General features: G+C 39.4%; 1 protein-coding gene across 1 annotated transcript in view; it reads right to left on the bottom strand.

Annotated features, from left to right (window-relative positions):
• Positions 1-20,787, bottom strand: part of EZH2 (enhancer of zeste 2 polycomb repressive complex 2 subunit) — a 49,061-nt gene extending 28,274 nt beyond the window's left edge. Inside the window, exons 1-3 of the mRNA XM_008504387.2 lie at positions 20,714-20,787; positions 2,872-2,995; positions 2,244-2,372 (exon numbers count right to left, since the gene is read on the bottom strand). Of these exons, the coding sequence (XP_008502609.2) occupies positions 2,244-2,372; positions 2,872-2,995; positions 20,714-20,751 (291 nt within the window). The 5' untranslated portion in view covers positions 20,752-20,787. The remainder of the gene's footprint in view (positions 1-2,243; positions 2,373-2,871; positions 2,996-20,713) is intronic.
• Between the last annotated feature and the right edge of the window lie 6,637 nt (positions 20,788-27,424).

Raw genomic sequence — 27,424 nt, 5'->3', positions numbered from 1 at the left:
ATATATCAATGAGTTAATGAGTTTTTCAGCTACGTAATTTTATTTTTTTTTCTTTTTTAGATTCAGATGTTTCTGTAGCCTCCAAAGGATGAACATGCCATAAAAACACAGACAGCTTCTAGAGTATTCTTCCATCTATTCAACAGTTAACAGACACAAATGAACTTTTCTCTTTTCTCAAATACTTGGACAGCAGTATGAGGAATTCTGAAAAAAAGTTATAAACAAAAGCAGACAGGAACATACAAAGCTAAGGAAGGTAGTTAAAACAAAGTTTAGAACAGCTATCATAGCTACCTGAAAGGAAAAAAGGAAGTGGAGACAAAAGATCTTTCTCCTTTCCAGAAGGGAAAGATGAACAGAGCTTCACATTTCTAAAGAAATACACAAAGTAATGTAACAAACAGCATACAGAGACAGTACCCCAGCAGAACGACACAAGCCAGATTTATTTATTTTCTTTTTTATTTGTAGCAAATTAAATTAGATTTCTGCTGTGTATATAAATACTCAAGACACTGTCTAATTTTAGTGCTTTATTCCCATTTATTGTTTAATTTTCTAGCTAGTAGCTATCTAGCATTTTTTGTGTATTTTTAAAGAAAAATATAAAAATAAAAAAGTAATTTTTATCTCTGGAACTAGAAGTCTCAGGCTGACAAATGAGCTATGTCAAAGTGACTCAAAGTGTTCGGTGCTAAGTCTCAGATATGTTGCCCTGCTATTCTGGTATGGAACTCAGTTTAACATTTATTAGGCTTGCATCAGACACATTACAGTCTCTGGTTGACGTTGACAGGAGTAGCTGTTGAAGAAAACCTCTGCCACCAGCAACACCCTGCAGTCTTCACCAAACACACAAAAGGTCTCACAAAACCTTTCCCCTCAGGTCATTAAGCTTCTAACCCTGTGTAACCCTGTGTAACTCTAAAGAAATCCAGTGTATTAAGAAGAAAAAAAAAAAAAAAAAAAAAGATCTTAAGGTCATCTTTTAAACCCCACATTACTTATTTTTCTCACTCCTGTCATTATAAATTATGGCAATCTTAAATTAATCATTGTGGTTCTGATTCATAGGACAGAGACTAGATTTGAATGCAGTAATTAGTGTGCTTTATCAATTCAGGCAGGAAATCAATTAAGGCAGGAAATCAACATAAGAATACTGCATCAAGCTAATATAAATTAGAAAAAACAGAGTTATGGTGAGGAATGAACTTGTACTAACCAAAAAAAAAAGTTAAAATTGGATATGTACATGTGTAAATTATTATCACAAGTTCTGACCCTACAGTGTCATATAATAGGCATAGAGCTGTACACAACTAACTGCATATTCACACATGCACAAAAGAAACTACTTGGGCAAAGTTTCTTGTATGTTTGCATTTGAACCTGAATGCACACAAATGCACCTCTAAAACACACTAAAATTTTAGGAAAAGGAAGATCTGACAGATTTCCTTTAAGGGAAAGGTTTTTGCTTTGGCTGTTTTCATCTATTCATGGTGAAGTCTTGTCATTCTCATCCTACTGAAAAGTTGTTACACATCATCAAATGGGCCTAGTTTAGAGAAGTGCCTAAAGAGCAATTGAGAAAGAAAATAAATTAACCTGGGCTGAATAGAGAAAGTTGGAGGAGGCTTAAGCACTGTTCAAGCTAGCATAATGAAAGCCTGTTTAGTTGCTCAAATTGCATCATGATCATGGCATCTTTTTTTCACAAATTTAGTGTCTAGTCTGCTTGAGCATCAACTGAACTAACTCATTTAAGAGCTTCTGTGGTTATATTACTCCAATTAATGAAAAGACAACTTTATCAAGTGGGTATCTTCACAACTTGTGGTTTAACTTGGTAAGAACCAAAGTAACTATTAATTTGTTCCACTGGGTGTCAGTTCCAACAGGAGCAAAACTGAACTCCCAGTATCAGTGAGCCAAACCCGTTTCATTAAAGGATGCTGAGGTATGATCCAAGTATTACCAGAAATAAAAAAGTTTCATTTTTATGTGCTGCTCAAAGGTAGGTAGCCTGCTACAGTTTATTGCTTTCCAAAAGTCATATACATGACTAAATTACATGATAGATAAATTCTTTAAGAGACCAGTACAAAAAATACTTAGCTGCCAAGTCATGTCAAAACAAAACAAAACCAAAACAGAAACAGCCAACTTCCCAGTAATAAAACAAAAACATGCTAATGACCTTGTAAGTGGAATTACCACAACTCATGTTAACCAACCTCCCTGGTCCCGCGCAATGAGCTCACAGAAGTCATGATGTGAACAGGCTGTATCCTACGCTGCTTCCATTCTTGATTTAAGATTTCAGTTCTTTCCAGTATCTTCTGACGATTGGAATTAAACATACTCTAGAAATTAATAAAAAGTGTAAAGATTACAAATAAATCAAAGACTTCAAGTTCACCTACTAGCACATTAAGGCATTATAACACTTAAATAAATAAGTAAACAAAGCCAGACAGGATTGAAAAAAAACCCTCAAACACACAAATTTTGTAGTTAGTGAGGGTCAGCGTAGTTCACTTTTCCATTTATTTGACTCAAATCATTTTCTCATGTTTACAGACTCCAAGTTTTGGCATGCTATTAATTTCCAAATGGAATTAGAATGCGCATGTGACTAAAGAAGTTGCCATACTTGCTCTTCTAATACACAGCATGCCCAATTCAATTTTGTATCTTAAACAGGTATGATACATTTGTTATAGAGTTTAGACAAGTTTTCAGTATGTTATTTAGGTATTTAATGAAATTTATTGCAAGTGTTAACTGTAAAACAACTGATACTTCAGAAGAAAATCAGTTTTTGCATCATGTTTTAAACAACAGAACCAAAAGTCAACATACCTTTACTTCATCTGCACGTCGGAACCTCTTAAGCTGCCTCAGTCTCATATATTCTGATTTCACACGTTTTCGCCAACAAATTGGTCCCTTCTCAGATTTTTTTCCGGTTTGACCCATGATTATCCTACAAGAGATAATGTCATATTAATAGTACCAAATCTGATACCACTGCTTATAAAGGAAGTCAGATATGATAGAGATACTCCGTTCATGCCTTTCATATCTAATTCCTTTAATTTCTTTCAATCAGGGACCTGCAATACCATCCTGAGCCAATGACCAAAAAAATTAAAACATACATAGGGGGTAGACACCAGAAAAAAGGTAACTTTAATTACAAATCAGTGGGACTGTTCACATTTGCTTTAGGCACTTCTAATGCCTCTATACCAAGTGATGACTAGCCAATTTAAAGGGGTGAAGCAGAACAAATTAAGATTCCTACTAAAAAGATACACATTGAAATCCTTGCGAGCAGTCCAGTAAATTAACTTCTGGACAGTTCATGGCAGACAGACTTGTCCCTTCTTTCAATGGCAGTCCTCTTCTATTGAGAAGGTACCAACTCCTAGAATAGGCTTCTGGAGTTGATTCCAAGCGCAGAGATGTTGCCCAAGGACGGTTCTACTACACAGCTAGCTCAAGTGTCAGAAACTTCTAGAAATTCAGACACAAGTAGTTTTGAAACAGCCAGAATAAGAGACCTTGCTCTTTTCTTTAGTATTCAAGAAAAAAAACAAACTGTCCAGCTGGAGAAGGCTGAGGTACCTAATGACTTTTTAACCTCAGTCGTCACTGTCAAGGGCTCTCATCCAGCTTGGGAATCAGTGGACGCTGATTTCATTTTACTGATCACTATCCTAGTACCATTCATTTTTATGTTACAGGACCATTAGCAGAGAAGCTGTATTTTTACATTATAATGTAGATGGGTAGCTAGAATATGACAATCTGCTCAGGATTTTCCAAAATCAAGGACATTTGCTGTCATTATGCTGTCAGTGACAATTTTTACAGCACCTGAAACAAAACCACTACACTGAAGACTGGCTTCCTCTCAACAGTTGTGCTAGAACTACCTACAATATTTCACTGAATAGCTCAAAACAACATTCTCAATAACAACTGTAGACTGAAAGGCTGAAAAGTCTAGTTACCCAAGGTTAATACTTCTCAAACAAGCATAACATATTTGAACAGAAACAATGCCTTCCTATCAAGGTAGGCAAACATGAACAGAAGTATCTTTGCATGCACAGTGGTACCTCCCCAGTCCTCACCATAGCTTCCTTTGCAGTCAAAAGTGCAGATTTATCCAAGTCATTTATTCTTACTACTACACCTCCGTTTACACTGAACAAAAGATAACAGTCTATGAGAGCCTGACATCCATTTTTATGCATGACATTAAATCATACTTTGCAAGAAAAATTGCTGGGTTTTTTTCGATTTAGAATGAAAATGAATCGATAAACAAAAGGCAGAATTTTCAACTCAAATCATGAAAAGGCAGGGAAGAATGACAGAAGACCTACAAACATGAAAAAGGACACTTGTCCACTCTTGTGGACACTCTTAGATGTAAAAATAATGCCTTCAGAGGGTGGGAGAAGGAATGGGTAGCCTGGGAGAACTGCAAAGAAGTTGTCCAAGCAGCTAGGGATCAGGTTAGGAAAGCTAAAGCCCTGATCGAATTAAATCTCTACAGGAACATCGAAGGTAATAAGAAAAGCTTCTACAGATGCATCAGGAAGAAGGAGAAGGAAATGGAGAAGGCTTGAGGTACTTAATGACTTTTTTACCTCAGTCTTCACTGACAAGGGCTCTCACCACACCACCCAAGCTGCAGAAGGCAAAAGCAGGGACTGGGAGAAGGAAGATCCATCCACTGTATAAGACGAGCAGGTTTGAGACAATCTAAAGAACCTCAAAGTTCACAAATCTGTGGGACGGGAGAAGATCTATCTAAAGCTCCCGAGGACACTGGCAGATGAAATTGCAATGACATTTTCCATCTTATTTGAAAAGTCTTGGCAGTGTGGTGAAGTTCCCACTGACTGGAAAAAGGGGAAACATAACTCCCATTTTCAGAAATGGAAAAAAGAAAGACCTGGGGAACTAGAGGCCAGTCAGTCTCACCACTGTGCCTGGCAAGATTATGGAGCAGATCTTTCTGAAGGCTCTGCTAAGGCACATGGAAAATGTGACCCTGACAGGCTTGAGACATGGGCCTGTGCAAACTGTATTAAGTTCAACAGGCCAAGGTCAAGGTCCTGCACAATGGTAAGAGCAATCCAAAGCACAATTATAGGCTGGGTTGTTAATGGACTGAGAATGGTTCTAAGGAAAAGAACTCCGGAGTATTGGTTAATGAGAAGCTCCACCTGAGCCAGCAAGGTGTGCTCCCAGCCCAGAAAGCCAACCATACCCTGGGCTGCATCCAAGTAGTGTAGCAGCAGGTCAAGGGAAATGATTCTTCCCCTCCACTCCGCTCTCATGTGATCCCACCTGGAGTGCCCAGTGCCCAGTTCTGGAGACATCTACATAGGAAGGAGATGGAACACTGGAGCAAGTCCAGAAGAAGGCCACAAAGATGATCATAGGGTTGGAGCTCCTTTCCTATAAGGACAGGCTGAGACAGTTTGGGTTGTCCAGACTGCAGAAGAGAAGGCTCTGGGAACACCTTAGAGCAGCCTTCCAGTACCTGAATGGGGCCTACAGGAAAGATGGGGACAGACTTTTTATAAGACTGTGTGGTGACAGGACAAGGGAGAGTGGTTTTAAGCTGGAGGAGGGTATATTTACATTAGACACTTAGTGTGAAGGTGGTGAGATACTGTAACAGGTTACCCAGGGAGGTTGTGGATGCTCCATCTCTGGAAGTGTTAAAGGCCACATATGAAGGCTACTGGAGCAACCTGGAGGTGTCCTTGCCCATGCAGGGGGATAGAACTAGATCTTTAAGGTCCCTTCTAACCGAAACCATTCTATCAAGTTTCCTCCGAAGAAAAAGATGTAAAGCACATAAAAAAGTTTCGTATAATGCCTGAAATACCTGACTGGACAGAGAAAGAGAATGGAGAACCATCAGGGGAATGTAAATCTTGAAGAAAGAGTCACACATATTTGCTCTCCTTCCATACCTAAAGGCAGCAAGTGGAATCCACCTGCCTTACATCAGTTAAGGTTCAACCAACAGACATTGAAGAAGTCAATGTCTTTTCAGTCAAGAACTGAAAAGATAAATGAAAGCTCAGCTGATAATAGTGATACAGCATATCCCATAAAACCAAAACAGATTGTGTTTACTTAGGCTAATACTGCATTAAACACAGCTCTTCTTATGATAGTTTCTTGGAGAATAACAAATTGCTCTGGCTTAAAAAAATTTTTACATATTTAAAATTACATTGCCAGACAAGCCCTGCTCAGAAACAGATCTATATGGAAATAATATAATTAGATTCAAAACAACAAAAAAATTAATTCCCATATTTCTTTCATACAACTGAAATACAGACACCTGAATATACCACAAACAAGAACTTTTTTTAAGACCTGAAATACATAACCTTTGAATAAATAAAGCCATTCTTTTCAGTTTTTCACTAATTAACATATTTTTTATATGTTGGATTAAAATGGTGAGAAAAAACACTTCACAAGAAGGTGTGTTTCTAAAAAGTCTAACTTCCTCACACTCAGGTCAATTCATGTGAAAAATATGGGATTTACAAGAATACACTACTCTTTCAGTAGTTTTAAGCTGCTACCTGGGGCAGCTTGAATTGCAACAATTTTATGTTCAAAGCAAACAATGCACTGTTGTTCATGACAAGCTATAGCTAGAAAAAGTTCTTCTAGACAAAGTAATAAGGTTCATGTGCAGCAAGAAACATAGTCGATTAAATCAAACATATAAACAAATTAGAAATAGCCTCTTAAGTGGAAAGTGCATATAAAGAGAAAAAGCACTGAGGAAGCATATGTGTGTATAGGTTATAGAAAAGTGTCCCAAATGCAGGTTTGTAAAATTTTGAAAATCCCTGAAAAATTATTAATCAATTCTGATTTTGATCAGCAGTTTTTCAGACCAAGTGAGCTATATTTGTATGTTTCTGGACAGTTGAACATCACTGAAGTAGAATTACAGCATTGTTAACACATGTAATATGGTAAGAAATAATTAATTTCCTGCCCCTAATCTCGGGAGAAAAATATTGAGGGGAAAAAAACAAAGCAAAACGAAGTGGGTGGCAGGGCAGAGTATATTCATAGTGAAGAGAGTTAATTCATACAGTAAAATTGATCTATCATGTTCATAGTACAACTACAGTCAAATGCCACTGACAATTTCTTATGACAGTTAGAATGTCTACTGTTGCCTCACCAACTATACATTTTAGAAACTAAATCTGAGAAACTGGGTTAAGAAGATTCACAAAGACAATCCCATCCTGTGTAAGGGCTGGGGTAGCAAAAAATTAAACAAAGATGAACTCCTAGACTGGACACCACTTTCATCCTTGAGAGGAAAAGTAATTTAAGGAATTAGAAGACTTCAGGGAATCATCGATATAAGCTCCATTTACAGGGCAAACTCAGGACTGTGGATACTGTCTCAAGCCTACTATTTCTCCACTTGCACTAGTACCTATGTGCAAGAAAAACCTTTCCCAAATCACTTTCTTCTACCATTTCTGTTGTTCACATCCAGAAGTACTCTGAGCTGTCACTAACTACAGCTTTCACTCTGTTGAACAAGAAAAAAGCCTCTAAATTTTCATTAAATTATGTTGCATGGAATTTGCAGCTAGGTGAATTTTAAGATCAGTTTGAAGAACTGGTCAACTTTACATACAAAATTTCAGAATACTCCTTTGTGCAGCACTGGTGGCACAAGCTAAGATAAACTTAGACAGATGGGCCTGAAGAAGACAGCATAATGTTAAGGAGTTTCCATTTAATGAATTTAAACATGACACTGGACTATCTTAGTGCAACGACTCTGAAAGCCCTCAGGCTATGTTCCTCTTCTCTGTTCCCATTTCCCCCCCCCCTTATGAATCTTGCTAGTTGTTTCTGTTGTTTTAGAATCCTTTTCTCTCTGTTTTACAGAGAGAACTTTACAGAGTTCTCTCTTTACAGAGAGAACTTTTATCCAAAGGAAAGAAACTATGCGGCAGTGAACTCTGTTATTCATTAGCATATTATCTCACATCCAAAACATATGATATGAAAAGCATGACTCTAAAGCAGCTACACTGTTTCTCAAGAAAGCTAGTCCACCAATGTGCAGATTGAGTCCCATGCAGAATCTTACCTGCCATCACACCAAGGAGATAAACCTTGCAGTAACTGCCTGCACCTTCTTTGCAAAAAGGGAACACTGGGAAATGCTGCAAGATATCCCATACTGTCAACCTGTGACAGCCATAGCCAGACAGAACATCTCATTGCAGACTGTACAGAGATCAGATGCCACAGCAAGCAAGGAGCTGCATGTGCCACACTTAAACATGGAGACCACACACTCATGGTCTCAAGCTCTGCCAGGGGAGGTTTAGTTTAGATATTAGGAAGAAATTCTTTACAGAGAGGGTGATCATATTGGAATGGGCTGCCCAGGGAGCTGGTGGATTCTCTGTTCCTGGAGGTTTTTAAGAAGAGACTGACATGGCACTCAGTGCCATGGTCTGGTAACCACAGTAGTAGTGGATTAAGGGTTGGACTTTATGATCTCAGAGGTCCTTTCCAACCCAGAGGATTCTGTGATGCGGCAAACAAAAAGGGCTTAATACCTTGAGTCTAAAGCTGCACCTAACCCAGCCAGCCCTGCTGGACCACAGCGATGCAGAACTGAATTGACCCCACTCTGAGCATTTCTACACTCTGCTCTCCAACTCTCTCACAAGCCATATTTTTTCCAGTACTTTCAATTTACTGCTACCTAATTCTCTGAACTATAGAGATTCCACAGTATACGTACTGGACTAGACATTACATACAAATGAGAGGATCAATATAATTCTAAAGAAACCACCATCAAATACAGGAAAGGTTTTGACCAATAAGAAATTTGAATTATCTTATTAAGAAATGACACATACTGAACCCACCTAAACACTGATTTTAAAGCAATCTCACAATAGAAACAAGCACAAAGCTATTATTTTCAATTTCTACTCATGTTTGCATAGTTGCAAATATAAACCATAAAAATGGTAGCTTCCAAGAGCACGTATATTTGCATTTTGAATAAACTCTGCCAAGCATTTCATATTGAAGCTAAATAAAAGATCTGCATTCTTTACAATGTTTTAAAGACACTTCGTGCCTATATGCTTATATCAGCCAGTAATTTCAGCAACCAAAGCATGTATAAAACATCTAGAATTCACAATGAAATACAAAGAAGAGTAGAAAAATTTCAGCACAAATTGCTCCTCCTGTTTTGCCTATAGAACATAGAAATAGCCTTATTTAAATCCAAGATCCTATTTTCCTCCAATCATTTTGTCAGTGTCCATCAGTGACAGACAAGCATATAGATAATTACCTAAATTAGACAATCTATTTAAACAGTCACACTGCTGTCAAAGGACTATATTTAAGCTTCTCTGGCTACCCTATGAAATTTCAGGAGAAAAAAAAAAGTAATGCAAATTTTCAAATTGGAAAACATGAGGAAAATGAGAGGGTCTGCCCTTTGAAAAGAATACTATTAGTTTGTAATTGTGCTTAACATTATACAGTATTTTAAACTGTAACAATATTACATTATCTTCCCTCTACTCAGGATTTGTTTGGATTTATTAAAACATACTGTGTACAGTATAGTTTCTCAGTTCTTTTTTGTGACTTAATCTATATTCAAAAGGTTATTAATGTAATTTACATATATGCATACACTGATAAAATACTGCACTGAAGAGCACTCTTAAACAATAGTTTAAGTGTGGTCGGAGGGGTGGTTAAAATAAGGGATAATGTAAACCCCAACAGAGAAACTTCAAATGCAACCTGATGAAAACTGAACAACAACCAAAAAAATCATGTTTGTTGCTTAGCTTTATGAAAGAGGAAAGAAGGAATAAAATAAATCAGATCGGGCAGGGGCAGGGTAGGGGGAAGTACTTGTTCTACCCTTCATAAAGCCAAATGTGAATACTTCCACATTAGCTTCTCAGAATCTCAAGCTCTAAAGGAAAGAATTTAGCTAGACAGGCCTGCTCAACTGAACTACAGCAGACTGCTTCTCAATGCCTTCCACCTTACATTAACAAACCCACAGCCCTGTCAACAGTGAGATACTTAAACGAGGTTCTCTAGATTGGATGCACTGGTAAGCTCAAAGCACACCCCTGAGCTGGCTTTGCAAACTATCACTTCAGATACCAGGAATTTACTTAGATTCAGTACTGCACCATGAAAGTCCTCACCCAAGTAATTTCTTGGGTAGTTATGACACCTCAAAATCATGCTACCCTTCCTGACTCACCCCAACACTGCCCACTGGGCTGCAGCCACTCTTCTCAAAGGGATGCATGATAAAAGGGATTAAACTGACTGACTATAAATGAAAGCTCACTTCTGTGTTTGTTTGCTTGCTGAAACACCGATCAGTCTGATGATCTCATCAACAACTCTGGCTTCCTGTGCACAACTATAAAGCAGGAAGGAATTGTTACAAATTCAGACCAACAGTGAAGAAAAAAATTAGTACATGCAAATCACACTACAAACAGGCCCTGATTTTATCCATCAGCTCTCTGGAGTGGCTGGCGTGCTCTTTAAATGTAAGCTGTTACCTGATTCAGACAGCATAAATGTATCAGCCAGAGCACATGCAATCTAACTAATGGAGAAATTATTAAACTCAATCTGCAACAATCATTTAATCATTCCCCAAGCATCTACAAACCCTGGGGTTTAGTTTAAAAAAACAAAACAAAACAAAAAACAACCAAAAAGCAACCACCACACCTTTCTATGCTTTTCCACAAACTAAAAAAAATTTTTACTTGGGCAGCAGACCTTAGGAGAACTTTCATGTTCAACTGAAAACCAAGAATTCTAGCAAGGGAAGGGATTAAGAAGAATTTTCCACAAGCCTGCAAAACCCTCAATACTTACTAGAGAAAAACCCCAAAAAGATAATATATTTCAAGTATTAAAAATCAATGCATTGGAAGTTTAGGCCTATATTTGTTACCTTTCCAAAACCACCTCAAAATAAAAAAACTTCAAGTGATATTTAATGTTACAAGTATTTTCAGCTATGTTAAACTAAATGTTATTACTTAGGAAATTGTTTATTACTTTAGAAAATTTACTTTCAGTATTTTACTTCATGCACCCTAAATGCAAAATAAGACAGTACTGTCTATGAAGGTATCCTAAACCTTTCCAGGTAAGCAGTTTCCAGAAAGACTCATTGCAATTACCAGGCACTTGAAAATAAGCTATGAGTAGAACATATATACATATTGCCAGGTTTCAAAATAACTGACTTGAAAGTTAATTATGAATTAATACTATAATCTGCCAGATCTGTTCTCTTCATTTATACTCTTGTTAATAGCAGAGGGATTAATGAAAAAATTATGGTCAAGAAGCAATATTACTCTTGGGCTAAGTAAGAATAATTGAAAAGAAAAAAAAACACAACAAACAAGCTCAGAAATTCTGTAGTTGCTTGCTACTCTACTCTCTGTATTTTCTAAAGCAAAACAAAACATGGTTTTCCTTCAGACTTATCTATATAAAATAACACGTGCTTATTTCCATGGGAAAAAAACATTCCCAAGGCCACTGTCAGATTGTTAGGCACCTGACAGCCTAACAAAAATCTATAGCTCTGAAATACAACATAAAAAAGATTAGCATAATGCATTAATAATATTTTAACACAAAAACCAACTACAGCAAATTTACTCTTTTGAAATATTAGTCATAGAGAAATAGATGGGAGTAAACTGTAGTGTGTTTTTTGCCACTATTGTTGAAATTTGCTATTTTAAATTTACATTTTAACCTTTTTGTAATAAAGAAATACCGAAAAATATTTATCTGTGCTTTAAAATTCACATCATGTTGTTATTCCATATGTTGAAGCTCTATATCATTGAAGGATGTTTAACTTTACAGAGAACTTGCATCAAATGCTACCAACAGTTCAACTACCTTCCTCAAATGCTATTTGGTGTCAGTTTTCCTTGGAAAAGACACCATTGGTCTGCTGTATCAGTGGCTCCTGGACACTTCCACCTCTACTCAGCCCTCTCAACTGCGACAGCTTAAGTGCTTATGACTGTTAATCAAACTAGGTCTGGAAAAAAACTAATCTGTCTGAAAAGCCCAGAATATAAACACGCTTAGGTTTTAAATACAATTTCCCAACAAAATCAGCTCCACAAGCTGGTTTGTTCAGCAGCCACATCATTTCTTGAATCAACACAAGTGAAGAGAAGGCAAGGCTGGCCAATGAACACGAGGCAAAGAACTGAAATTGGAGATGGCAACAGTTTAGGCTTCAACAGAAGTGTCTGTCAAGCCAGGTAGCCTCTCCGACAGTTTTACCAACACAGAAAAATAGTAATAACAATGCTAATAAAATAAATGTAGATAACAACCAGAAACAGGAAAAATTTACTAAGCAATCCATGCCAGCTGGGGCAGTCTTCAGGCAGAAAAATGCTGACAGCTTAATGAAGCACTCATGATAACTCCAATGATCTTCTTCTGCAAGAAAGTTCTTGTTTCCTGAAGTGATGGAAGCTGTTACACAAGCTATTCATTTTTAATGAATGTCAAAGAGGAAACTATTCATTTTTAAAAGCTTGATATAAGGAGGAGAAGCATCAGCTGTTTCAAGTATACCAGTGTCATAACATCACAGTGAGGCGTTTGGAAAAAACTGCGTGAAAGCAAATGCCCCAATCTCAGAATACTTTCTCTTTGTCCCCCTCAAGTTGACAGAAAAAACATGGCTTGCGAGTAGAACTAAAGGCCTGTGTTTCAATTGCAGTGCAGATAACGACATTCAAGAAATGTTACCTTCACCCTTTGCACCAATAAAAACTGATGACAGCTGCAGGATTTCCAGGTAATATGGGAGCAGGTCTTCTGCTATAAATGCGCATGCTTTTATTATGAGGAGTCTCATCACAATTGAGCTGCTATTATTGTGATAGTTACTTGCAATTACGATTTGCAACACTAGAATACATTTCAGTTAGTAGAATCCCTTCAAAAGGTTGTGGGGTTTTTTTAATGTTCCAACAACTTAAAACTTTTGCCTCCGTTGGAACAGAGTTGCCAAATTCAAGGCCAGTGCACTCTTCTCCTTGATTTAATCAGTGGTTACCAGTGTAGGAGTAACAGTCACCTAGCAGAATTTAACTCTGAAAAACAACATTTCAGTTTAACCAAAACTGAGCAGCACATTCACTTAACTGCTTTTAGAAGCTGAGGACCATCCTAATGTACTCCTCAAACAGGACTGAGAAAGGAATTAAGATCTTAAAATGGCATATATTTCCCTCTCTTTATTGTCTGCTTACTTCAGTGCTGCAGACAGAATTTACATGCCAAATATGATAAATTTGATTAAGGTGATAAGTTACACCAAATCACTCTTCTGCACTCAAAAGAAGTACTTTCCTAATTGGAACAAAAAGCCAAAATCACTAATGTTGGCCTGATAACCACACAAACTGTCAGGAAAGAAGAGGAATTGTGCAATGAGGATCAAGAGAAAGGATCAAAGCCCCTCCCTCTCTGTCAGGGTCAGCAAACTTACAATATATCATCTGCTGGCCTTAGACTAGACCACTTACCTTCCACACCACGTAAAACATATTTGCATTGTGCAATTTTTTTCCTTACAAGGCTTCGCACTACCATTTAATGTGACAATCCTGCACAAGTAACTTTTGAAAAGCATGTTTCCTGCTATTTCTAGAGAAACTAAAGATTGCTCTGCAAAGATGTACAGAGTAGCAAAAAAACCAGTAGCAACCATTTATAACTTGTCTACATCAGTTGCCAAAAAGATAGCACGAGTTTGTTAAATTCAGTTGTGCCTCATACATCCCACTACTGCTATTCACAACTGTATATACTCATATCAATGGTTATTTCCATTTCTTATTATTAGTACAAGTATAAGGCTTCAAGGTATATGCTATTTATTCTTAACAAAATTATTCAAGAATATACATGCAGGCTCCCAAACTCCCATAGACTCTCTAAAACATACCTCATTTTTTTGCCTGTTTCAGGCCTTATCAAAACAGAATGAGTCACTTCAAGAATTTCAACCAATACAGAAAAGAATTAATTCCCTGAACAACATGCTTTCTTACACAAATCAGAGCTAAACCCAGCCAATCATAGAAGTTGAGTACTATTCTAGTCCTTTTGCTGAGACAAGCTAATCTTTGCTAAATGGAAGTAAAAGAGACACCAGACAGGACTCAGCAAGGGACTTCATTTCAATATAGGGAGAAAATTCTTCACAGTGAGCGCAGTCTAGCATAGTTGTGCATTATAGGTACTAGAATTTCCACTATTTTGAACATTTAAAAAGTGGCCTGTAGAAGACAATTTTAGTGCTGGCCTTGCCAGAGGGTGAGACTGCATCAGACAACTCTAGATGTACCTACCAATTTAAACTATTCTATGAGTCAACACAATTCTGATCTGGGCCCACCATCTCAAAACCAAGGACAATGACATCTTAAAAAATTCTGCTATGGTATTTGCTTGTCTTTTAAAACTTAGTTTAATAGTTCAGACAATGAAAACATCACCACTGCATTCTAAAATTATTGGTATTTCAATCAGCTGCAGGAAAACACTTATTAAAGGAGTAACAACTTGAGAACTAAAATGTTTAAGAGCTTAGTCAGACTGAACTCTTAAGTTTGGTGTGTATTCACTGATCTGATCAGTAGAAACATTTATGTTAGCCTCCTTTAACAAATCCATCATCTAATTAGCTCACACGCTCCTTCCCACTACTATGCTATCAGCTCCTTAAGCCAATAGCTCCCACTTGATACTTGTGGATATCACCCAAGATGTCTCTCTCTATCTTTTGAGTCAGAATGTCAGCTTCTTACAGAAGTGGCTAAAAAACCAATTAAAATAATGAAATCATGTTTTTTTCTGGCAAATTCACACTTGGTCATCACATGCAACCTTGATCAGGATGTCCATATTTAACAAAATATTTGCACACACCATTTTATCTTACAGCTGTAGTAATGGCTACCAGCAACCTATGAGTACAGTTTCATAACATAATTAATTCAACCAAGCTACTTAAATGTAGTAGCACTAATACCAAATTAAATTATTAACTCTACTGACTACATTTTTATTTGCAGTATTATTCCCCAAACTAAAACTAGTTGGGGTATTCACTAAATTATTATAACATAGGTAATACCTTGTATCTAAGCTAACCACTGTAATCAGAATTTCCTCCAAATGGCTGAATTTTTAGCTTTCCTGGGATAACAAGACTAATGCATCCTTTTGCAGTATGTTTTGCAGAGTTACTTCCTCTGCAGTAACTTCCAATGCAAATGGTAAGCATAAATAAAATATGACATGGCTTACAGATAACCAAGTTATATGTGGATTCATCAAGTATTGCAAGTGCCCTGGCTTTTATAACAAATGAAATAAGGAAGTAATGAAAACTAAAAACAATTGCTAGGGAGAAATAGCCCTCAGGACTGCAGACACTGATGTACCAACAGATAGAAGCTGATCCCTACCCAAGCACTGCCCTTGCAGCTAATCACAATTCAGAAGACTCACTGCTCACAATCCTGCATTGTACCCCTAGAGATTTCAAGAGCATGCTGTCTTAAATATTAGGAACTTTAATCTTCAGTTTAATTTCCAGATTTGGTACAAGTCCCTGTCTCCTCACACCTGACTTCTGCTTGCCTTGATCACATCTACCTTCCTTCATCAGTTAGATGTTTCTAGTCCATTTTCAACAGCTAAATGAATCTCTCAAAAACAGTTTCCCATTATTGCCCAAACATATCAGACAAAAACTGTATGGAGGAATAGCAAGCTTTGACTTTCAGACATCATTCCTACTTTACACTCGCATTGCTACAAAAAGAAGCACTGTAACTTGTCATCTGTTCCTGCACCTGTGCGGTCACTTCCCTCCTGACAGCATGAGCATTTCTGTACTGGCAGAAGGGAGGAAGTCCTCTGGATGAAAATATATTGCAGCTTTTAACTGAAGAAAAGTGAGAACCCAGCCACATTGTTACCACCTAAAAACACTGTAAAATACAGTCTTAAAACATTCACTTCTTATAGGAGTTCTAAATGTCTAAGCCTACAGGTCAAGTTCTGGATGTGCTCAAACTCTTACCACCAATTCTTTGAAATGCTCACACCACACAGTAAACTAAAGCAGTTCAGTTACTGACACACAAGACAGGTGGGAAACAAGTCAACTCTGGGGCTCAGAGAACTCACATTTCCTTCAATTATGCTCCCCATTTGATTTCTTAAATAAATAAAAATAATTTTCCTTGCACAGCATTATTTCTTCCTTTCTCCCCTGACAGTTCATTCACATAGATAAACACTGTTGCTTGAACAGTCTTTTCAGGAGTGTCTGCTACCAAAGAAAGCTGATGAAGCAGACACTAGAAATTCCAACTCTTTACCAAGTACAAGGAGCAAAGAGAGGGAGGAATGAAGAGTCAAGCAGCTTAGAGAAGAAAACGTTCCTTCACTCCCTTTTTGTTCCTGGAAAAACACAAGGAATCTTAATTCTTCTTGTTGGTTTTATGTTAGAATTTTTGTTGTTCCAAGCTATGAGATACTCAACATCCCTTACCCTATCTGCCAGCACACTAAAAACTTTACAACTCAAGAGTTTGTAAGTAACTCAGACCTCCCAGAAGGACATCAGAAATTGCAGTAGAAATTACCTGTGGCTCTTAATATCTAAAATAATTTTACTCAATCTGATTTAAAAATGTAAAGAAAAAAGAAAAAAAAAGAGCACTCATCTGATCTTGATGGAATGCCCCAACCATTTTAAAAAATTCACTAGCTATAGGTTGATCACACATGAAGAACCTGAGTAAGATTCAACAAACCTGTTCTAGACAAAATGCTCATATTTCATATTTCCTACCAACCATAAAGAAGAGAGGGCATCACTTTGATGATTTTTTTCCCAATGGTTCACTGACTTTGTTTTGACATTCTCATTTTGTGGGAGTCCTTCATTTAGAACACTCAGTCATCAAGAAACAACTATATGGGTACTTATCAGTTTCATTCTCTTCAGTAAAGAAAACTAAACACTTAATGTCTGCTAGTAACAAAATAAGATTTCAATAAAATTAATCAGACTGCAAATAAATTTTCTTAAACAAATATAAGAGTGGAACAAAACAAAAAAAAATAGTGTAATATGTTTCCCAAAAGCCCTTAAAAGAAATATATAAATCCTTACTGGAGTGTTCAGTCTATATATGCCAGCCTACAACTTTCAAAGGAATTCTTCCCTTCAAAAATTAAGTTCTTCCTCTGTATCCCTACATCTTTGTGATGTGCATACTGTGTAAGAAGTAAAAGTGACCATTTCAAAGAATGATTACCTTTAGTCCCTGTACTACTACTTTCTTCCAGAACTTCAACATTTGATACTTCTAGGAAAATACTGGTTTAGAAATGAAAATAAGTGCAAGTATTCATCCACTTGGGTGGAGAAAGGGGGATATAGAGAACAGGCAGATCACAACCAAGTATTTTATATTAAAGATCAAATCAAAATTGGCACTGACTGAAATCAGATCAACAGTTCAGTCTGGGCAACATCAGCAAAACACTGCACAGAGTAATGCGACTATTTACTTTTTACTTAGCTATCTGCAAGTATAAATACTTTTAAACTATATATGCATGCATGAGTGAGATTATTTGGATCAAAAAAACAAATAAAACATTTTAAAAATCCAAACAGCAGAACAGTAACGAGGTTTCAAGCCTGATTTTGACCATGTTTCTAATAAGTCACATTCCACATTTCTTACATATGATGAAGCCCAGTTATTTGTCTGAAGAAAGTTTTATGCATAAAACTTGAACTTCACCTTTGAGTTGTTTAAATTCATACCTCCAAATTTCTCCCTTTGCACTCATTCACAGACACTTAATGAGTTACATGACTCTGACACACATTTCAAATAGCCACTGCTGCCTAATAGCTCCACCTCTTAAAAGTTAGCTTTTTGTTATCCTGGATAAATCTGGCAGAAAAAGTAACACTTTCCTGGAACATTTAAGACTTGCCTCTACAGGCAAAATAATTTAGGGTGTGAATTTGAAGTGCACTGACTATTCCACCCAAACTTGTTTTGTGGACACACCTTTTTTTTTTACTCTTAAAATTATAAAATACCCACAGGTTCTTCAGCTAAATCCACACACACAAAAGCAACCCATACTCCATACTGGAAAAACACTGCCACACAACAATTACACAGTTCAATAGCTATTCCATACCACTTTTGCTGCAGCCAAATACAACACAAACTGATAAGAGAAATAGGCCTAGTTTTCGACCAAAAAAATAAATTAAAAGCATAAAGAAATAATACTCTCTTGCAAATATTTCTTCTTGGTTCACGTTTTAGAAAGCCCAGGATGTGGGCTGCAATCTGTATTTCTTTGCTTGCAAATTGCACATGCAATATCACTTAAGCAGGCACCATATACATATATATATTAAAAAAAACAACAAACAAACTACCAGGGAATTCTGAAGAAGTTCTGCAACTGTATACCAAGAAAGCCATTATTTGCACACATTAAGGCATCAGTTTTACCTCGTTTATTAATGAAATTGTAAATATCAAAATCAGCAAGCTTTGGAAGTACTACAACACATTTTAAAGCAAATGACATTACTGTGCTGAACCACTCACATTGTTACATTGTTATTTTTACCCAAAGCATTCAGAGTATGCACAGTACCTATCTAGATGTCCAAACGGCCTTCTCACCTTGAAAACAGCACTGATTTTAGTATTAGAAAGTAAGCATAGGATACATTATATATCAACACAAGATAAGAGTCTTTTTCACAAACTGAGCACAGGCAAAATTACTGAAAATACCCATATGCAGGCATCAGCCAGGGAGACAAGTTTCCTAAAATAAGGGTGTGACCCACATAAATCTGGAGGGATTTTGTTTGTTTATAATTTTTTCTGAACAAATCAGGAATGTAACAGACATCTTCTCTGCCAATTTTGGTTTTTTTGACAAACAATCTACAAGCCTGTGGTTAAATATCTAGCTATATATTTAAGACTTCCGTTTTGTTTTGTTTTGTTTTTAATTAAAAGAAACTTAATTTGTCAATATTACATGCAAATTATACTTTTCGGTCTTCTTAAGAGTTGCCTCTAAGTTTACTAGCAATACTTTATATTTCTATTTAGAATACATATTCTGACTATAACATTTTCTTTGGATAGGTAGTTCTGGTAGGTGACCTATTTGACTCAGCAAACTTAACTTGCTTAGCAAGGGTCAGGTCCTCTTCCCAAGATTTTCAGCATCAGTGCTAGGGAAAACTTTATTCCCACTTAAGTTCACAGATACTTCTCAAGTCTGCTAAAAGACATTTATAAGCACTAACTGTAGGCTTACAGAGCTTTCACATTACAGTCAACACCAGAGTTTTCCCATACCCTTTTGCTCCAATACCAATGTAAAGCAAACATTAAACAAGCATAACCTCCTTTCAGTTTCGCAACCATTTTTGAAAATAACTTGCCTTGCTAAGTAACATGAATATAGTCCTGTCATCGAAAATTGTTGTTTGATTTTAACATTATAGCTACAAACTTACTGAAATGTATTCAGGATATTTAGAGCTGAAAAAGCTGAATCTTCTTGTGAACATATGACTTGAGAGGAATTTTAGAGTGCACCAACTTTTCTGGGAACATTGGTGAGAGTGCACTAGATGCAGACTGTTCTGACATGAGCTGCTTTAAAGTGGCTGTTAGCTTGCACTCACAGTTATGCATTCAGTAATGCACAATTCCCTTCTCCCTAAGCAAAAGTTTATTTGTAGACAAGCAGAAGTGCAGGATATTCCACCTATGACTGTTGAAATGATACAGAACAAACAAAAATCTGAATGCATATCTTTAGTAAACCCACCACACTTCAACATTCTTTCTAGCAAGAAAGGAAAAAAAACAACAAGAAAAAGAAAATTTGGCTTGAATTTCAATTCTCTGGCCTACATTTTCACAGTAATGCTTTACTTTATTTTAAACTGAGCAAAGACAATTTATGAACTTTTGAAAGTGCAGATTTTCAACATCACTTTTCAGGGTGAAATTACATATTTTTAAAAACTCTTTAAAAAAAAAAAATCCCCAAATTTGTTCTAAATTAGTATCTTGAATTCTTCCGAAGCTCCAGACAAAAATATCTGTTAGCATCTCATGGAACATGCTACTGTCCTAGATTTCCCCACAGGTTGTTTAACTTCAATTGTTTCTTTCCTCATGTAGGACAGAGCAAAAGAAACTCTATAACATGAAATGCAACATTTTTTACGTAATACCTTTAAAGACAGTACCTAATAAAACACTAGCTCTTAAAGTTAAGAATCCTCAACATGCTGAATAAAACTTTTGCATTGTATCTCCTAAAAGACTGGAAGCATGCTCCCTGAAAGCCTCGGTAGATCTTAAATATTTACATTTTAATCATCTAAAGTGAGAGTAGTTATAGTACACTATGTGCAAGTAATACTCACCCTTCTGAAGATGCTTTATTGTTACCACAAATAAACATTCCCCGGACTCTCAATTTGATATAGACACTGGGGACAAACAAAGAACGACCTTTTAATTTTTATAAATAGCATAAAGAATCTGAATGTGCCAACCCCTAAAAAAAAAAAAAGAAATTACTCTATCGATGAGGAAATCCCAATTTAGAAGTTAAGCCTACACTAAAAATGTTGGTAAAACTTCACTGAAATCTGTATTATTAAGAACCAAACTCCTATTAGCTCAAACTACCATTGACAGACTTAAACAAAGATGAACCTAACGTGCAACAATATTACAACCTTTTTCAAACTGGTACTTTGTTAGAAAGACTAAAAATCTGAACTTACGGCCCCACAGTAAAAAAAAAACAAAACCAAAAAACTTCTGTAGTTCCAATAAAATAAGGATAGTGCTTCCTAAGTTAGAAAAAACTATCTTTAGTAACATACAAGTTAATTATCCCGTTCCTGCTGCATCTACGGAGAGACTGCTTTTCTTTTATTTGCAACTAGCAATTTCTGAATCTCTATGAATATGTCAAATACATACACGTGATGCCACAACACACCAAGTTCTTCATCTTTATCCAATCATATATATATTGCACAGGGACGACTCTGCCCCGTGCTCTCCTTCACGCCTCCCTGGATACCTTAGTTTTAAAAGAACGTTCTGTATACCCGTGCTTGATGCAAGCTCCAAAATTTCCAGCTTCCTATAAACTTTCTTGCGGTGCGCTGGAAGATCAGGATCGCACGGTGCCCTTAACGATTAGGAAGTTCACCGGCGCCACGTCCAGACTGATCGAACCCCTAGCCCTCTTAAGGTCCCTCTCTGAACCGCAAGCCCACCAAGGCCAGGAGCGGGAGCCCGAGGGAGGGGCTTCTAGGGGGATGAGGGTGCGGGCGAGTGGCCCAGGGCGTGCTCAGCCTCCCCGCCCGGCTCGCCCCGCCGAGAGCCAGCTTCCGGGAGGCCGGGATCACCCGAGCCTGGAGCCGACCTGCCCGAGCCTCCCGGGAGCCTGTCTCTGTAGGGCACGGCTTTGGTACCGCTCTCCCCACCGGGGTACCCGTGCTTCTCCACGGGGCGCTCCCAGACTTTGCCCGGCGGCTGCTGGACACGCATATACCTCCCCTCTCCTCTACAATCGAACCGTTCCTAGAGCAGCCGCCGCCGCATGAAGCCGGCAGGAGCGGGGAGGAGGAGGAGGAGAAGGAAACCACCGGGGCTCCCACGTTCTCCCTCTCCCCCACACGGCGCCCCTCCGCCTGCCGCCACCTCAGCCTTGAAGCTGGGGGGACGACGACCTCGGCCCCCAACCCAGGATTACGCTCCGCCGAGCGGGGGTCGGCAGGGAACCCCCCGGCCGGGCTGGACGGAGCTAACTTAAACAAAGGGCACTAAAAAGACTCCATGTCTCTCCCCTCGAGCTGTCACCGACGAGGGCGCGCGCGCTTCGCCGCGGGGCGCGCGCGCCCACCGCGACCTCCCCCCCTGCCGCGCCCGAGGGAAGGGGACGGGAAACGATTGATCCCGGGATCCGCCAGTCCCGTCCCCCCCCCTCCCCAGCTCCCGCGCCCTCCTCCCCTCCCCCCACTACAAAGAGAGTCGATTATAAATAGCCGCTCCCGGCGCCAACGCCTCAACTCCGCGAGGTGTCGCTCGTTCACTCGGTCACTCAATCACTCACTCACCCGCCCCCCAGCCCCGGCCCCGCGCCGCCGCCGTTTCCCCGCCGCCGCCGCCACCGCCGCCAGCTCCGCGCCGCTCTGCTCGCTATCCTTCTCCTCAGCCTCCGGCTGCCGGATTCACCCTCCCGGACCGAGCGCCAAAGGCGGCCGCCCAATCAGCATCGCGCTCATTGGTAAGAGCCGAGAGCCGCCTCGATTGGATGGACGGGGGACAGGGCACCCCGCACCAATCAGAGGCGGCGAGAGGCGGGGAGAGGGGCGGGAGCTGGCTGCCCACGTGCGGGGAGGGGAGGGAGGGGTAGGAGAGCTCTTTGTTCTCGCGCTGCCCGCAGGGTACCGGGGGGTCTGCGCTTCCCCTTCCCGGCCCCTCTCCTCTCGTACCCCGGTACCCCCCTCACCGGAGTCAGGCTGGGGAGGTTTGAAACTCTCCCCCGCCTCACGTGGAGAGGGAGGAGAAAGGGAGGGAGGCGAGAGGATTGGCGGGCAATGGGAAGAGAGCGCGGCTCGGGGAGGGGCCGAGCTCCTCCGAGCTGTCGAGTTTGAATCAGTTCGAAAGTGGGAGTTGTAACGGTTCTAACAGTCCTGCCCCTGCGCGCGCGGGAGGGGGCAGCCTTGTGGGAGAGGCGCGGAGCTCGCCAGGTGGGAGGGAGGGAGGGAGAGAGGGAAGGGCGGGAGCAGAGACTGAGGGGTGAGTGAGGGCGGCAGGGGCCGTGCAGTCGCTCCCCTCGGTCGCCGCTGATCCTGGCCTGTTGCTTCTCCGGGCGGCTCTTCTCGCCGGTTCTGTCTCCACCCGCCTTGATGTCCCAAGACGGCACATCGGAAGAGCCGCAGCCGGCTCTGAGCTGAGGGAAGGGTGGCCTGAGGCAGCCGGCTCCCACCCCCGCTCGTCTCTCTCCCCAGGGCCCCAGCCCCCGCGGATGTCGGCTGTCTGAGTCACTTTACAGAGTTGTGTGATGTGTCTTCGTCTCCTTTGCTTACCCAAGCTGCCCTTTTTTGTGCATCATGCTGTTCCTCTTGGCTTTCTCAGTCTCGTTGCTCTGCGTCCAAAGTGGTTTCTCCACTGCCGCAACCCTGCCCTACACCTTGTCGTGGAAGTGGTAATAAAATACAGCAGCAGCAAGGTGTCCGCATCAGGCTTGGACCGTGTTGCTTGTTACCTGCTGTTTCCAGCCTCTGAGGTTTTCCCTGATTTCTAATCTATGAGCCATAGACTTCAATCTTGTTGATGAAGTTGTGTTTAAACCTTGAGAATTCATGCTCCTTTATACCGCTGTCTTGTTCTTCAGTCACTCCACCCTTCAGCAGTGAGAAAGTTGTGAAGATACGTTTCCTAACGTGATACTTTGGCCTTCCCTTGTGACCATTATTCTTTACTGAACATCCTGCATCAAGGGCCACTTCTGAGGTGCACTGAACACGAGCTTCATCCTCTCTTCCACGGATTGTCATCCTTGCCTACCAGTTCCCCTATCCCTTGTATGTCTTTATGGTTGAAGCCTTGGTACATCTTTATGGTTGAAGCTCAAGAAACAAGCAGCAGTGACTGTAATGGGGTCCTGCATGATAAAATTCTTGGGGGGAGAAATAAATCACAAGTGAAACCTAATTCCCAAGTCATGCAGTTGGCTTTCATGTCAGACAAGGCAATGTGCTTTATGTTCTGTCTTAATATTTGTAAGTACTTACAAGTTCCAAAGGGCACTGCATGTTAAACTTGTAATGATATCCTCAGAGTGGGCATTCCTACACTGTATGTTCTTGATTTTCCTCGTGGCCCTTGAAAAGGCATTTCTACTAGCAGCTTCGTTTTAAATCTATTGAAGGTTTTGTGAGTTAAGAGCAAAAAGTGTGCAGCAAAAATTATTTCCTCTTATGGTTACTCGTCATAGTGTGATAGATTGCCATAGCCTTTCTCTAGTTCTGGTGAAGTGGCTGATAATTTGAAAGATTATCTTAAAATTATCACATTTTCAGCATGTTGGTAATTTCTAGAAATTCAGCTATTTGAATATTCAACTATTCTGCTCCAAGATGGCTGCCACCACCAAGATGGCTACCCTTCACAATTTAGAATTTGTAATTTATTTTGATTGCTAAGAGTCGCCTCTTATGGGATCAGGTTTTTGTTTACAAGTATAAATAGTCAGCACTAAAAAAACGCAGGGTAATTTACTAGAAGTGGTATAATCAGCCACCAGGTGGAAAAATCAGTTTTGTGGAACCTACACTGTGGCTTACACCTCAGCACAGATTACTTTATTTTTCTCGCACAAAAGATTATTCATCTATTATACCTAAAACTAACTAGAAAACCTAAACTAGAAAACCTATACCTAAGCTAACTAGAAAATTAAAGATTCTCTGCATGGAGCTACTATTTCTCCTTTGCACCATAGCAAAACAACCTTCCAACCAAGATTTGATTCCAGGCTTTTAAAGCAATGAAGTCCTCAGCGAGGAACTCCGTTAGGTGCCAGTTTTCTGGTCGTTTGTTGAGACAGTCTCAAACCACCATGAGACTTTTAGAAGCTCCTTTTTCTGCACATGGTGGCAAAATGTTGCAAGGAGCTCTGTACAGACTTCCTGTATGTACGGAGTAATCCACCCAAATGTTTTTCTGTTTCTGCTGTGTTTTCATGATTAAAGAATGCCTTTTTGAACAAGGATCTGCTTTATGCAGAAACATTCAGATCAGATCTTTAGGGCAAAAATAGTAAAAACTATTTCAAAATAATTACAAAATCTGGTATTTTGAGGAATCATCCTCAACGAATTGAATTCTGATGACATCATGTTACAGTGCTTTTGAGAAAAGCAGCTAATGTCTAAACATATTTGACAATGAAAATAAAGTCAGATTCCGGAATAAAGTTTATTCCAAACTTATATTCAGGAATAAAACCAGGATTTGGTTTGGATCTTTCTGGATTTGTTGAAAGTTTTTGCCTTTTAGAGCTAACATGTTGTAGAAGGGCTTTTCCTATATTTCCAACATGTAAATGAAGTATATATGTTCATGTGTTATGTATGGCTAAAATACTATGTATGTATGGCTGGTAGAATAAGGGTTTGTCAGTGCTAGATCACTAACATAAGTTGGACTTTAATTATTTAACAGCCTCACAGGATATTGCTAGCTATGACTGCTTATATTGCGGTGTACTTATGCATCTCTTTTCACCCTTTAAAAAAGTGGCATTTGAATACAGAAAAAAAAGAGTTACAGTGCTACAAAGCAAAGTTAATAGTTGAGTGGTTTCTATTGAAGATTTTTCACATCCCAAATGAGGCAGCATTTCCTAATCGGAGATTATTCTTTAAGCATTATTCTCTATATGCTTGCTGTGCAGCCAGAATCGTACAGTATTTCTTCCATCTGGCTGGGGGAACCAAGCAAGACCAGTCAGGGAGCTGCTTTAAGCCTGAAATAACCACAATGTTGACCAATTTCCCCCTGATCTTCCTCTCTTCCTTAATGAGAAACACATCTAGGCCACCCCGCCCCTCCATCAACATTCCCTCCCACCATCCACCCCGCCTACCCCAACACCCCTGCTATTAGCAGCCCCGGGTAGGGGCAGCTGCATCTGTAATTCCTGTCGATAAGATTGTGAGTTGCCAGTCACAGCGTCACTTTCCTTTGTTCTTCAGGATCTCTCTGCTACAAAGCTGTGCAGCTTTTGGGTGGGTTTCCTCTGTGGTGTGGTCTGGTGGACTTGAACTATTAGTCATACAGCTTGGAAAGATTCAGCCTGGTTCCTTTTGAGCTCAGATGCTCAGTGGTGGGCAGACAGGGAGGATGCACACTCCTAAACCTAGTCCTACAAGCAAACCCTGTAGCACTGCAAATGATGTTTCACCCAGCAGGCCATTTAGGTCTTAGTCTCTTTGGTAGTTTGTTTTTAAAAAAAATATTAAAAAAACCCAAAAGCATTCCATGTCTGCTTTGGTACACGTGACTTCCATACACCACTGGTTCAGTTCCAAAGATGTACTTTTCCTGATAACTTGGCTTCTTATGTGACTTCAATTATGCATTTTAATCCATATAAATTTGGTATGCTACAAAATGTTTACATATATGGAAATGTTTGTACAGTCTAAAACAATGAATCTGTAACAACATTAGACTGTGACACACTGCAATGATTACACAAGTCGACATACTCTTTTTGAAAAGTTGGCCTCTTATTAAATTATTATTATTGAAAAGCAGGAATGTTGTGTTAACTTTTTAAAGACAGTGAATGACTATGCTTTGTAGCTAGCCATGTTGAGATCAATCACATTTTAAAATGTTTTTCTACTAGTACCTTATGGTTCCTAATGGTCAATGTCCCTGAAAAAAATGCAACCTTATATTCTGTTTCTGCTTCTCTCTATTTTCAGTCCAGTGCTGTAGCCTCAGCTGGTTCAGCACCTGGGGACTGGAAAAAGACATTAGCACAGAGCTGCAGCTGGCACACCTCTGAAAGAAGCACCACGTTCCAAAGGTCCCTGATGGCAGAATTTAGTCCTGCTTTAGACACTTTCCTGGTCATGCAACCAGATGTGTATTTGCCATTTGACTTGATGCTCTTATTACAAGAGTAATACTCACATAGCCAATGAAAGTTGGGAAGTTTATGCAGTCAGGGTGCAAAACATGTACAGTGGCAAGGGTAGGTGTAGTTATTTTCTCAAAGTACTACTGCCAGAGAATCATCACAAGTAAATAGACTGTGTGCATGGAAAAGAGTGAGTAGTAGTAAGGACATTGCTAAACATGACCAGGACTTCATTAAGTGCTGTTACAGAGAAAAGGCACACATTTCTGTGCCATGTAGGACCTGTCTGTGCCATGTAGGACCTGTCTGTGCCATGTAGGACCTGTCTGCATGTGATGCTCTGAAAGGCAGCACATGCAGCTGGTTCTTAGCTCTGCAGAAGCATCAGTTTCCCTCACCCCCTCTCCTGAGCAACTGAAAGCTGCCTGACCTTTCACTATTTGCCTCATCCATC

Source organism: Calypte anna, chromosome 2, assembly GCF_003957555.1.
Source record: "Calypte anna isolate BGI_N300 chromosome 2, bCalAnn1_v1.p, whole genome shotgun sequence".
Classification (NCBI taxonomy): Eukaryota; Metazoa; Chordata; class Aves; order Apodiformes; family Trochilidae; genus Calypte; species Calypte anna.
Note: the sequence above shows the minus strand (reverse complement) of the source record. Positions and strands in the feature narration are given on the sequence as shown.